Consider the following 14,329-nt stretch of genomic DNA (forward strand, 5'->3'; position numbering starts at 1 on the left):
TAGCATGTGGCCAGAGCGAATAGCATGTGACTATAAAGAAGCATGTCTTTACGAAAATCTATGTAATGGGATGCATACATGTACATAATGGTGGTTGATATGCTTGGCTATAGGGGTTGGTCACGTATCAAGTGTAAGCTAAACGGCTTACCCCAATGGACGCCCTTGTAAGCTGAAGCTTACATGAAGGAGCATGGATTGTGATTAAGGAGTTTAACATGGGTTACATCGGGTAACTACATGGGGCTCATAAAGATGGAATCTTATGCAAGAGAGGGTAGGTCTTACCTCCAAACTTTGGGTTTGGGGCAGTGTCTAAAACCTATTACAATAAATCCTCATAATATATAGTGTTGATATCCCCTTCTTCTTCTTCCAAAATGTGTACTTTATCTTTGGAATCTCTAGGATTCTTTTGGTTCCTAGCATTATCTTTGAGGAAACACCGGTCAAGTGCATGTCTCTTCTTATTGGTGGACATAGTGCTTGTATACGTGCAAATATGGATGCAAGTGATTTGTTAAAAAGGCGGAAATACTTGTGCATGGCTTGATTTTACAAGGACCTTTGCTAATCTTGGGATCAGATAGTTCATACATATCAAGGGGAGCTTTGTGCAAATGAATCCTCAATGGAATTTACAAAAATTTTGATCGAATGTGAAGTCACTCCACTTTCATAAAGCACCTCTTCATAGTGGTTGAAGGTGTTGAAGCTCAAGGTTTGTGGCAAAAACCTTGAGAGCAAGTGTTGAACTTGGAAAAATGTTCAAAAAACTGCAAGGGAGAGAGCCCTTAGCAGGGTGAGCACTTGGTTCTATTTGAGAATTGAGATGGTTGTATGTTTTGTAAGTTGTGCTCTTTTCCAAAGTTAAATAAAGCCTTTTAGAAACAAAAATGGTCTTCACATGTTTTTGAATTCCTTGAAAAATGTAAAGCTTGACTTCCATTTGGGCATTACACTCTTTCAATTGTGCACACACAAAGAACTTATAAGTCTTCCCTTCATAAAAACTAGAGATTGAGCTTAAAAGCTTAGAATTTAATCAAGGCATTAATTAGCATAGCTTTTAAATTTTGTGTAGATGGACTCGCTCAAAACCTAATGCGGACATCTACATACACACTTAAGTGTGTCTCTTCAATTTGTTGGCATAGCTTCCAATTAAATGGCTCCAAAACGTGCATTCACCCTCAATGGAGTAGCTCCGATGCAACACAAGCTAAATGCAAATACAACCTACACACATACGCTAATTAATTTCAAACTAACACGAAGGGTAGTGGCTCAAGGAGAAAATCCAAGAACATGCTTGAGCATGGATACTCAAAATTGATTAATTGTGCTTATTGCTAATAGTATAAAGGAAAATTATGATTGACAATTAAGCATATGGTGATGCTCAATCTAGCATTATAGGGAGGGGGGATGAGTAGATTAGGACCAAATAGAGTGATTAGAAAATGCTAATCACATTGCAAACTCCAATTATGATTGACAATTAAGCATATGGTGATGCTCAATCTAGCATTATAGGGAGGGGGGATGAGTAGATTAGGACCAAATAGAGTGATTAGAAAATGCTAATCACATTGCAAACTCCAATACCAGCTGACATGCTATGGTGGATAGACAAGCAAAGCATTCATATTGAAATGAATCAAATGATTGTAGTAGACTTAAGAAAGTACTCAATGAAATAGAAATTCTTGATTGATTATCATGATAGAGAAAATTGCAAGCTAAGCATTATGTCCCTTTATATGCTTAAAGTGGAAGGTGACATTTAATGCTAGAAAGTAATTTTCATCACACGTGGGAGAAAGGTCAAGCAACATGCGGCTATACCGAATAGCATGTGGCTATAGTGAATAGCAGGTGACTATAAAGAAACACATCTTTATGGAAACCTATGTAGTGGGATGCATACATGCACATAATGGTGCATAGTTGTTATGCTTGGCTTTAGGGGTTGGTCACGTATCGAGTGTAAGCTAAACGGCTTACCCCAACTGTAGGTTGGAGTCAACAAGTGGTAAGTTATCTTGACACCTCCCTAACTGGTTCTTTCTCACCTTCTGTGGATCAACAAAAAATCATTCACATGCTTAAGCAAGCAAGTTAAACACACTAGTCAAGTATCAAGCAAAAATTTGTCTCAAATTCTCACCTGTAGGAGAAAATTGTAACTTTCTCTCACAAAAGCTGATGACTAACTTTTTGAGAATTTTGCCTGTGGTTGTGCATTCACACACTCTTGTACATGCATTTCATGCCCAAAATCATCAACTTTCATATATGCACTATTTTCCCTTGAGCTTTCACTACTTCAATAAAAGATCTTTTTAGTGACACACAGATCTAGAATGATGAGAGAACTTGTCGAACTTATCTACTTACCCTACTCCTAAAACAAAAGACATCAACTAAGAATAGCCCAAGAAGCTCAACAAACAATTCCCTAACTAAAATCTATTTTTTGTTTGTTTTCTTGCTTTATTTTTAGCCTAGTGCAAGCTTTCCCACTCTATCAATCAATGAATATTGCACTAAGCATCAAACCTATAAAAAAAACACTTACCCTAACTAACTAACACTCTTCCGGTGAGAAACTCACCATAATCACACAAAACAAAGACCAAGGAAACCTAGATCTCCTTGTCTAACCTATCTTATCTACTAATCTACTTAAGCTAACTCTATCGAACTCGACTATGCTCACACTAGTTTAGGTACTCGTTCCTCGACAACGACACCAAGGTCTCGGGACCATAACGGTCAACACATGAGTCACATTTCAGAAAGAGCTAGAACTAAGACTAAAATGTCAATCCTGGGAAGCAAGTGACTCAAGTAGGGCATTGAGGCATGCCAAGAGGTTGTCAATCTCTTGTTTGAACACAATACACTCCACTTTGATGTTCAATACGCATTCTATCTACAAAACATGGACTCATTCCTCTAATCCTTTCACACATCCAAACCTGTGTTTTCAGGGGCTAAAAATCACAATCAACACGTTCTGCGGGTTGGGCAGATTCAACCTGTATCATGGGAGTGAGAAGCGATTTCCTTCCACCATGTTAACGCTGATGGGTTGTAGTCAACTTCGTTAAGTTTGCTGCCACCGACCCTTGTGAACAAAAGGCCTAGAGGCAAGAGTTACAAAGGCAGGCTTCTGTCGGGCTCGTCCGTACCTAGCCTACACGAAAAGGCGGATCCGCACAAGCCGGGCTAGAACCCCCGCCACTCGTCGTTTTTTTTCCGCTTAAGGTAAGGCGGACCAGTATTAGAGCGGCCTCTAGCTATGATACATATACCGCCGATAACAACACACTCCAACCTCGCATCGTGCGGCTACAATAGGCCGATTAGTAAGCAACTTGCCTGGCGTTCGTGCGACTGTGAGTTTGAAAACGTGCCCCTCGCTTGCCACATTATTTTACACATGAAATTTTGCAAAGGTGAACACACCCGTTCCTCTCAGGCGGAAGAATCTGCTCTTGGAGCCGTTAGCGTTTGCCGACGAACGCTGGCTGCAGCTCGCCCAAAGACTTCGTTCTTTTATTCCAGATCTTATTTAAACCTGCAAATGGTCGGTAATGAGGTGCGATGCACCAGCTACGGGGCTTTGCCAGGAGAGGTGGACGCCCCGAGTTCTTCCGGGACTTAGGCGGCAGCAGTAAGCGACGCCCCCGTCAGCCCCCCTTCAAGCCCACGTTCACCAAAGAGCTTCTGTGGATGGACAGTCGCGACAGGGTCGAAGAGGAGCTCTTCAGCTGTGGATCAGCCATAGAGCATGCTCTTTCCCCCTCCCTTATATTGGCATGCTGTAAGTATAAAGATCTGTGCAGAGGCACCTGGATACATAATGAGCTTCAGAACAGGGGCTTAATGAACCAGAATTACTCGGATGCTTTAGTAACTCTGTATGCAAAGTGCGGTGACCTTCACAAAGCACAGACATTGCTTGACATGTATAAGAGGAGCAATGTTATTCCATGGACTGCATTAATAGCAGGCTATGCCCGAGTCGGAAAGGGCCAAAAGGCTCTAGACTGTTTCCAACAAATGGAGCGCGAGGGTATCCTTCCAAATGAAGTGACCTATGTGTGTGTCCTCAAAGCTTGCGCTGCAATTAAGGCCATTGACAAGGGTAAGAAAATCCATGAAGAGATTTCCAGGCAGGGGTTGTTGGAGCACCATATTGCACTGGGTGGTGCTCTCGTGGACATGTATGCCAAGTGTGGCGCTCTTCGCCAGGCGCAAAGTGTCCTAGAGAAGCTCCCTCGTCGCAATGTTGTGTCGTGGAGCGCTCTGATTACAGGATATGCTCAAAACGGGCAAGGGCAACAGGCTCTAGACTGCTATGAGCAAATGGAGCGTGAGGGAGTCCGTCCAAATGAAGTGGCCTATGCATGCAGCCTAAAAGCATGTGCTGCTGTTGGAGCCATTGACAAGGGGAAGAAAGTCCATGATGAAATTTCGAGACAAGGGTTGTTGGAGGGTGATATTGTATTGGGTGGTGCTCTAGTGGACATGTATGCCAAGTGTGGTGCGCTTCGCCAAGCACAAAGCGTCCTAGAGAAGCTCCCTTCTCGCAACGTCGTCTTGTGGGGTGCTTTGATTGCAGGATACACTCAAAGTGGGCAAGGCCAACAGGCTCTGGACTGTTTCGAACAAATGCAGCGTGAGGGCATCCTTCCGGATGAAGGGACATTTTGTTGCCTGCTGAATTTATGTAGGCATATAGGACTGGTGGAAAAGGGCCAAGAACTGTTTGATAGTATGGAAGCTGTGTATGGTTTGAAGCCTGATATAGCAACTGTAAACTGCATGGTTGACCTTCTTGGACGTGCTGGGCACCTGATGAAGGCGGTTGAAGTTATTCAAGGGATGCCTTCTTCTACCGACTTTGCCATCTGGCATGGCCTATTGGGTGTTTGTATGAAATGGACCGATGTAAACATGGCAACTTATGCGTTTGAACAAACGGTAGATCTAGATAAAGGCGATGTGGCAGCTTACAGTTTAATGGTGAAATATATGCAACAGCTGGTATGCCAAAGAAGGCACCAAAGCTATGAATACAAGGAACAAAGCATGGAGACTGCCAGGGTATAGCTACTGTGTGTTGCTATTCGACCTACGGGGTAACGCACATAAAATATTGCAGGCAGGATATTTTGCAAGTGTTGAGTTAGATGTCGCATGACATGTCTCATGCTTCAATGGCACAATTTCTCTTTAGCCATTCTGAGAAGTTGGGCTCTGTATGGTGATATTGTTACCAAGAAGAACTTGTTACTGTGTGGTGTGTGGGGCAAGCGGAAACTTGTTGCTATACAAATGTCCACTTCTTTTTGAAGATAGAAGATGTCATGTGATAGCTTATTTTGCAGTGGCTTCAGTTTTGGGACGATTCTTGATGGTTTCATGCTTCTTAGAAGGATGATTTCATGCAGCAAGTGTCCATGTTGTTCCATTGCCATCGTCGACCAAAGGATGGTACCTTGCTCAATGGACTTTAAAACAGGGAGCACTTTGAAGTAATCTACGGAAGTGACTCATCTTTCGACACACTGTTGAATCAATGACTAAAATGCCTTATACCTACACCTGGTAAGAAACTGTGTCCCACAATTTTACCAGAACAGACCTTTAACATGGCCTGACCAATGCCATGTGGGTAACAGAAAATTCATGACACTAACATACAGAGGACAAAGTTGGTTACAGACTAGGGCTTCGCCTACTATTACACTGAGGTGCAGCCAAGCACTTGTTTCCACCCCAGGGAATGGCGGTTGCGCTGCATACACACCGCCAAACGGAGCTGCATGTCATGTCCTTGTTGGCAGCCAGCTTGGCATCATTTCGAACAAGCTTTTGGACTTTGCCCAATTATGACGGAGTCATGTTCATCTTGTTTCAACCAATAAGAACTTGGCTTTTCATGTGTTTTGAAAGGGCGATCTGCAAACAATATTCCTCCTACCCTGCTTGCCGTTTTCAAAGAGGCCTCCATGTTTTGGATGAATGTTCTTTTGAAAATGGTTGTGTGTAAGCAGCCTAAGTAGATTCTCAAAACTCCTTGAGACTACATACTCAGCAAATTCATTGTAAAAGGGAAGTTAACAATTGTAAGTATAATACAAATGTATACTAATCAGCATATTGACATTAGAAAGCAGCATATTGTCCCATTGTTAACAATAGCTTATGCGACTAGTTTCAGGGAATGAGCTTTGAATAGCATAGGAAATATTCTCTCTTGTAGTGACTAAATGGTCATCATTTTGTGTTGTGCCTGAGGATTTCTACCTTGCAGTTTGAACAAGAGAATGTTTGTCTACTGCTTCTATATGGTTTCTGAGGAACATTTTCTTCAGTTTCTCTATTGTTTTGGTAGGCTTAGAGACAACTCATGATGGCCTTCTCGACTATGTAAACATACAGAAATACTCTTCATCCTCTAGCATTCCTAGTATGCAGTAATGCTGCCACATTGTCTCTAGGCACTCTCTTAAGTTGGATAGATCTCACTATGGGATAGGCTTCTCTTCTATTCATTCAAAGTTTTTTTTCAATGTTTGCATTACCCCCATCTTGGCATGTGGAATGTTCTTCCAATGATTGGGAGAGCGACGTTGCTTTGATATGAGAGAGAGCCAGATAGGATTTTGTTATCGTCCTCATAGGTCAAATATGACCTATGGGAACAAAGGTATATGTGATGTACTATGTGTGGACCAATAAGTGATTCTTGAGCAAGCAATGGATATTAATAGTTTGTAATTTTTACAGGTGGCAAAATATCACTCGCAGTTGCACCCCCCATCTTTTTGATGGCCATGCAAGGGTGCAGTTGATGGCAGCACACATCTTTGGCCCACACGACGTTCGCGTTGCCACCAGGGATTGGTGGTAGGAGTTGCAACCACCACCCACTATTTTTATATTTTTTTTGTCTCTCTCATTTGGTAGCATTGCACCGGAGAGGTATGCAATGTATTTTGTTATTTAATACAGCTTATAGGTGGCAAAAGCATGTGTGGAATATGGAATGTGCAAAAGCAATATGGTTTATTGACTTTGTATCATTTAAGTGCTCTTTATGAGCCATGGCCAATTATTGTCCGTACGGCCGGTTTGTATTTACTTTGAGCATTCAAAAAATCTATAAATAAATATGTGTAAGAGGAAAATGCTCACTCTTGCACCGAGGGAGATTGCACGTAGGGCTTGTGTCTTTCTTCTCTCCTCTCCTCTCTTCTCTCTCGCCACGTTGGTGTAGCACTCTGCTCTAAGAGGTGCATCTGCACGTGCTCTCTTGCAATCTCTCACTCTATCTCTCTCTCTCATCACGTACGATTCGATTATATGCTCACAAGATTTGCCAGGTATGTAGATTTGTCTGTTTATGGGTTGTAATATGTAGATTTTGGTATTTTGCAAGGCTCTTCCCGCCTCCGTTTGTAGTAGAGCATAGCGATTCTCGATGCTCAAGAATCATGGTGATGAGAATCACAATTAAGAGCCCACATTGTGGCTGGGAGAGAAGAGTGTGTAGGTCCTAGTCATACCTGAAGATGTGAGGAAAGCAAGTTCAGATGTGAGAGCACTCTAGTAGCGTGTGGTACTCGGACTCTCGAATGTGCAGTGAGCATATTGTGCATAGTCGACGGGACTCTTCTCCATTGCCCCACCACCCCGTCTCGCACCGAAGGTAGTGGGAGCTAAGCTGAATGGCTGTGATAGTGCATATCGCCAACAAGGGGATACACCAAGCATGTAAGGGTGAGTACGATTTCCTCTTCCATTGAAGGATATCATTTTGTGGTTGGGGGAAATATGGGTGGTGTAATGTATGAAGTGTGACCCATGACAAACTGGGTTCCTCCCAAGCATAGTATATCGGTGTTGTAAAAAAGCTTCATTCATTTGGGACTCTATTGAGGCCTTATGTAGCAAGTGTAATGTATCTCATGTCCCAAATGCCATTGCACGTCGTCGAGACCGTCACCAACATGACGCCATTCGTAGCCATCGCACATGGACACCTTAGCGAAGAGCTCGTGGAGATTTCTCTCCACCCACCTTCGATGCCTTGTCATTTGGTACTTGAGGGTCAAGTCCCCGAGCCGTAAAGCACACCCAAAACCCCCCACTTCCGGCTTCAATCTGCATGGTCTTGGCCACTGCTTGAGACTCTGAGGCCTGTCCACCGAGGTCGTGAAAAACGGAAAAAAACATCTGACGTCCTCCTTTGAGCAACTGTACCAAACTTCAAACTGGAATATCTTCCTCGTCAGAAGTCTGATTGATGCCCCGTCAGTTCTTGCTATTCTCACTCGATGCATACCACCCTCTAAAGCCTAGTCAAACCCAAAATGACACCAGATGGGATAGTTTCCAAAGAAGTCAACTTGCCTCACACCTGATCCCTGACAAATCTTCAAATGGCTATAACTTTGCCCCCGGAGCTCCGATTGACAATCTGAGAAGATCTACATGCTCTACAACTCGAGCTCCACACGCCTACTTGCCTGTTTCGGCTCGGGCTACCTGTCCCCATTTTGCTCTGCACATCAGGAATCTGCAAGACCTTCTAACTTTAAACTGCTCTATTTTTCACACCATGGCCCCATTTAATGTTCCGTCTGGAAGAACTTCTAGAACATCTTGAGCATGACATTCCTCAACACATTTTTCATATTTGTACACTTTGACTGCCATCCCACTTAGCCTGCCTTGGAGGCCTCCTCGGCCCAAAAAATCACATTAGGCATATATTTCCGCCATGACTTGCTTGCCCAGGGCATTTATACCTGCTTTAGCCCTTCATCATGCATCTCCCAACATACAAAGTGTTGCGTTGCACACTTCTTAGCACGAAACAACTTTGGCTGCACCATCATTGCCCACCTCTTAGTTGAACATCTATATTCAACCACACACGTATTTGTTGCACCTAAAAAAAATGCAACACCAAAAAATCAACCATAAGCACTCCAAAACCACAACCATATGTACAAAACCTATTTTCTGTCACCCGCTACTCCTGCTCAAGCGGGTTGCCCAGCCCCCTGCATTACACATAGTTACCACTTGGGTCAAACACTTGACTCTGATCACTACCATCCACATGCAGGAGTTTCCCATAATGGCGCATCCCATTGCACAACCAATTACCCCAAGCGGCCATATGCAAACTGCCCACTTCCAACCAAACACCATCAAACATATTACCACCCTCATCAAACATACCATCACTCAGACTGAACACACCATGCCCTCCCTTCCAACCATATAAAGTGAGATCCTTCTCAAGAAAATCTTGTACCTGCTCGACAGTCCATTGCATAGCTGCTTTTATAAGCATACCTTTTAACCACCACACACAAACCCCCTTTAAAAGCTTGGCCTTAACATGGGAATCTCCTCTGCCTATCATAGAGCGCACTTGCAACACTGTGGAAGCTCCATCTTTGGCTCCCCGCTCTCCACTTCACCTACCAGCATCACTTAATTCCAGCATCCTTCAAGCACTTTCATACCATCTAGCTCATAGGGGGCTACCACCACCTCTTGCATATCAACCGCATGTACTTGCTTTTCAAGCTTCTCGTCATCTAATGGTGGACAAAGCACAAAGCCACTTTTAACCTGTATTCTGGCTAGAGCCTTCTCAACAAGTGTCTGTGATTCTTTATCCATTTTACCCACTGGATCATCAAACCCCCAATCAGCTTCATCTTCAATGCCTTTCTGTATCCAAGGCACTACCTTTGCAATCCATAGGCAATTACAATTGCTCTTCCCTTTGATAAGTATCTGACGCCTCTCACTTGCCATCCTCTTCAACCTGTTCTTCTTCCTTAGCCACAACAACACTCTTCTTCTTGGGAAACCCTTGTACGTACGTGTTGTACAATCAAAGCACCTTCCACATCTACCTTGATGAGCATCGTCATATGGTGCCGCATAGCACCCTCACCTGCATGCCTTCGTTCCCAAGCTCCGACACTCTTCCTTGCTCTTCATTCATAGTGGCAAACACCACATCTTCATGCGTATAACAAGGTAACTTTACCTTTACCAGCACCGGCTCTTTGGATTCTGTTTCCCAGCTTGTATCTACATCCTCCTCGCTCGTTTTCTCGAAGCTCGAGCTTGTAGCCTCATCATCTTCACCATAGGCCGATTCGGCATCAACATCATCATCCTCTAGAGCTGCTCCACAAAAGCTGGACCATCATCCCACATTTGTCATCCAACCCCAAGATCTTGGCAACTACAACTTGGACACGATCTGTTACCCTTTCGTACAAGTGCCACAAGACCATGCTTCACCTCTTCAAGTTGCACTGGGCACTTGGCATCTGCTACTCCCTTTGCATATAGGCTCTCTTTAACAAAAGGCTCCTCGTTGACGAGACCCTCCACAATCGGCATAGACGCTTCACCAAAAGGTAATTCCAAAGGAACATAACAAATCAAAGGCCTTACCCTAACGGGCTCCACACTTTGCATCACTAGCTCGATGGGCCCATCAAATACCTTGCTGCCACAACATGCATACAATATGTAGGCTTTAATAAGCTTAACCCCATCTTTCTTTTCATTGTCCTGATTTTCACCTTGGCAATTCTCACAGCCTGCGCATAGCTTCCCAGTGTCAGGGGAATTTTATGTTCACGAGTTGAGCCGGAGGGCTGCTCATTGTGGGAAACGGTGAGAGAAAGATGCACATCACAAGAGAATATAGCACAAAAGAACACCTTGTACACCTTGAATTAAATTACTTAAATGAACTAAAATCTGAATACAAAAAAAAAACTTGATCGCAATAGGCAACAAGTGCTCTTGAACCCATCGAGACTATGGGCGAAAGTGCGAATGCCAAATTTGTATGGCCTCAATGCCCTTCCCTTTCTATGCTTGACCGCTTTCATAAGCACCAACTTAGCCTTCTGCTTTTAACAACCCGCCAAACTCTATTCATGTGACCATGCCCTTAAGAACTTTTAAATATAAAAGGAAAAAAAACTTCAATTAAGCTCTACCTATCGAATCTCGATGAGAGAGAGAGAGAGAGAGAGAGAGAGAGAGAGAGATCCCGTTCTTCACATCACTGTACCACCCTTTATCGGCCTCTTGCTCTCCTTGTATTATTCTGAAGACAGAATCTTTACTCGTCACCTCCTGCTACAGCTTGCATGGCCGTGTAGTTCCCTTCCAAGCTCTGTCCTCGTCATTAATTCTCTTCTTTCTCTTGCTTGTCGGCGGTGCTCTCCCTTGCCTTCTGTAGCCCTTACTCGCCCCTGGCTTCCACCTCTTGGTTGAAAACGTGCTACGATGATAAAAATTGCAGCCGATGCTACGCTTTTCTCTTCCTGTTGCGCGTCGGCGACTCCTTTTACGCCAAGCAGGCAATGCCCACCTCTTGAATCTGCTTGTCAACTTTGCAGTGCTGTGTAGTTTGAAATTGTCGAGCAAAGCCCTGCACTTTGTGTTGCTACTCGGCAGCCCTCGCTTTGCTCTCTTTAGACACTGCTAGCTCTGCTTTTTTGTGCTACTCCCTCAAGATCCGCCGCAGATCAATTTATTTAGCTGCTGATCGATTTGATGTATAAAAAAAAAAAAAAGTTTTTTCTTGCTTGGTTAGCCTAAGGAGCTATTCCCAAACGAGGCCCATACATTGAGCCACGTGGACCAATCACCACCGTAGGCTAATAATAATATTAATCAAAGCCACCTCTGTTTTTAGAGCCCGATCCATAAGCGTCGGCGTAGCACAACGTCGAAAAGAGAAGACTGGTAAGCAGAGTGGCGGAAAGAAGGAAACGTCATCCAACGCTTTTGAGTGTCAAGCAATCGATCCGAATTTTTACAAAAAACACCTATGAGAAAGAATTTTTGACTATCAAGCAATGGATCGCGATCTGACTTAGTTGGCATCAACTATATTCCTACAGCGAGTGCGCCAACTCACACACAGTCAGATTGCTGCTTTGCAGACCTTTGAGATGGGGCTTACAATCGATCGCGATCCGTATAAGAAGGCCTACAAACTCACCGATCGATCGTGATCTGTAATGGATGGATCACGATTCAAGAACAAGCCTAATGAAGAAGGTCTTGCAGGCAGAGAAATAGCGGCATCGAGCAAGCGAGCAGCGTGAGAAGGAGGCAACGCTGGTTTTTTTTGAAAGCGCCGATGAGCGGCATCTGAGAAAAGCTGACCAACAAATGTAGAAGCAAATTGACGAGCAGTTGTTCAAGATTTTTTTGGAAGGTGCGAGCAATTGATTTTGGCAAGAGGGGCAATTTTGTTTACAGGAGGTTGACAGTCGAGCAGTGCGCGCGAGGACGAGAGCGAGGAGAGGAGAAAAAGTGTGGCCTACAGATAGGTGGAACGAGCATCGTTCCATAAAAAAAAGCATGTGAGCAGGTTTGTGACGGAACGAGCTGATGAGTGGTGAATCGACTAATGAAGCAAGGGAAATGAAAGTCTGCAGAGAACCGAATCGAGTGAATCAAGGAAGGCAGTGATTCCTTGCGGCCTGCAAGCTCTTGTACGAAGCAGCTTGTGATCGCCACTATAACATATGCACGATATTATCGCTCACATTACCGCAAAAAAACAAACAAACTTGAAATATAAAAATTCCCTTATGCGGAAAACACTGCGAAAAAGTTTGAGGTAATGGTCTAGCGGTAACTTCCGCGATAATGATCGCGGAAATATAGCCGCAACCGTTATCGCGTTTTTTGCTGCAAAAATACCCGCAAACATTACCGCGTGTGAGTTATCGCGGGCATTACTGCGGCGGGATTTATTATAAAAAAAGAGGTGACCGTTTGGATTGTCCTTTGCAGGACCATCCAAAAGGTCATCTATTTTTTATTTATTTTAGTTATTTTTTTAAATTATTATTAATTACAATAAAATATCACAATTGGACAATACATTGAGCCAAAAAAAGATTGATAATTTCATTTACATAAGTGGAATTACAATTGGGGGAGGTATTGAGCCAAAAAATGATAGGTATTGCATTTACATAAAGGGCAAAAAAAGCCCGCGTGTACAAAATAGAGTATGGTCATGTGGGATAGGGCAAACGGGGCCCGCGTATACAAAATAGAGGATGCTCATGGGGGAGTTGGCGGCATTTCGCGTGGAACTCCTTGACTCTGCAAAACCATAAAAAAGAAACAATTAACACTTTGTTATTTAATATTTGATATAAAATCAACAATTTGATTATTTAAATAAGATTAAACTTACATGTTGCAGACTTCTGCACGCATTTTCGAACTCCTCTCGAGAGATCATTTGATTTTCAAACAACCAACACCAAGTTTGATACTCGGTATGGTTCTCTCTATATCTCTGCACATCTCTGGTCGGGCGACTCATGGTAATGTTATACTGACAAAAAATAGCAACCAATTAATTAAATAAAAAACAATAGATTTTTTACAATAAAACTAATATTTTTACTTACATATTTGTCTTTCCAAGCCGTTTTTCCTCCCGAACCATAATGCGTAGGAGTCTGATGGGATCTGGCCTCAACTTGACGCGTATACATCCTCGCACCCGTTGCCCTTTCGTCCTCTTTCTCGCCCATAGCGGTCTCCCACTCCACATCATGGACATTTCCTGGCCGATAGCTATGCTCTGGAGACTCCATTGTCTTCTTTGCAGCTCTCCTCACACTAGATCTTTTGTTCTTCAGAAATGTTTTGACATGCTCTTGCAACCATTGCCTTGAGAATTGTTGCCCCTCAGGGTTGGGGAAACGCATGTGCATGGTTGTCTCTATATATGTGAGGTTGTAGGGATCTTGCTGATCAAATTTGAGAAAACAATTGATATATGTGGAGTGGATTAATTGGTCGATGTGTGTGCGGAATCTCCTGCCCTGCGTTGTCCCGAGATCCACCATAGCTCCTCTATGAACCTGGTAGTATAACCCGTGAGCATCTGGTGAAGGCATGTCATGGTCCTCATCTTCTGCTAGAGCAGGGAGCGGTGATTGTGGAGGAGAATTTGTAGTACTTCCCCCCCCCCCAAAACAACAACTAGCTCCGCTCCCTCGTCGAGATCAACTGGCGCTAGCGCGCGAGCTGCCCTGACGCTGACTGCCAGAAGAGCACCGACGTAAATCTGGGGTAGAAGGTGGGATAGGTGAACGCCCGTGGCGTCGGACCCTGTGGCCTCGCACCCAACGGCGTCGGACCCTGTGAAGGAAAAGTTGAACCTGGAGCTGTAGCTGGAAAACTCTGCAGGTATGGAGTGCCACCAGTCGGAGTA

At 43.8% G+C, this 14,329-nt stretch overlaps 1 protein-coding gene across 1 annotated transcript; it reads left to right on the top strand.

Moving 5' to 3' along the window:
* The first annotated feature begins 3,482 nt into the window (after positions 1-3,482).
* Positions 3,483-6,190, top strand: LOC147448841 (pentatricopeptide repeat-containing protein At2g13600-like). Its single transcript, XM_086521298.1, has one exon. The coding sequence runs from the start codon at positions 3,613-3,615 to the stop codon at positions 5,122-5,124; it is 1,512 nt and encodes a 503-aa protein (XP_086377424.1). The 5' UTR covers positions 3,483-3,612; the 3' UTR covers positions 5,125-6,190.
* Positions 6,191-14,329: the final 8,139 nt, after the last annotated feature.

The sequence above is a fragment of the Adiantum capillus-veneris genome, chromosome 10 (assembly GCF_014529385.1).
Source record: "Adiantum capillus-veneris isolate H3 chromosome 10, ASM1452938v2, whole genome shotgun sequence".
Classification (NCBI taxonomy): domain Eukaryota; kingdom Viridiplantae; phylum Streptophyta; class Polypodiopsida; order Polypodiales; family Pteridaceae; genus Adiantum; species Adiantum capillus-veneris.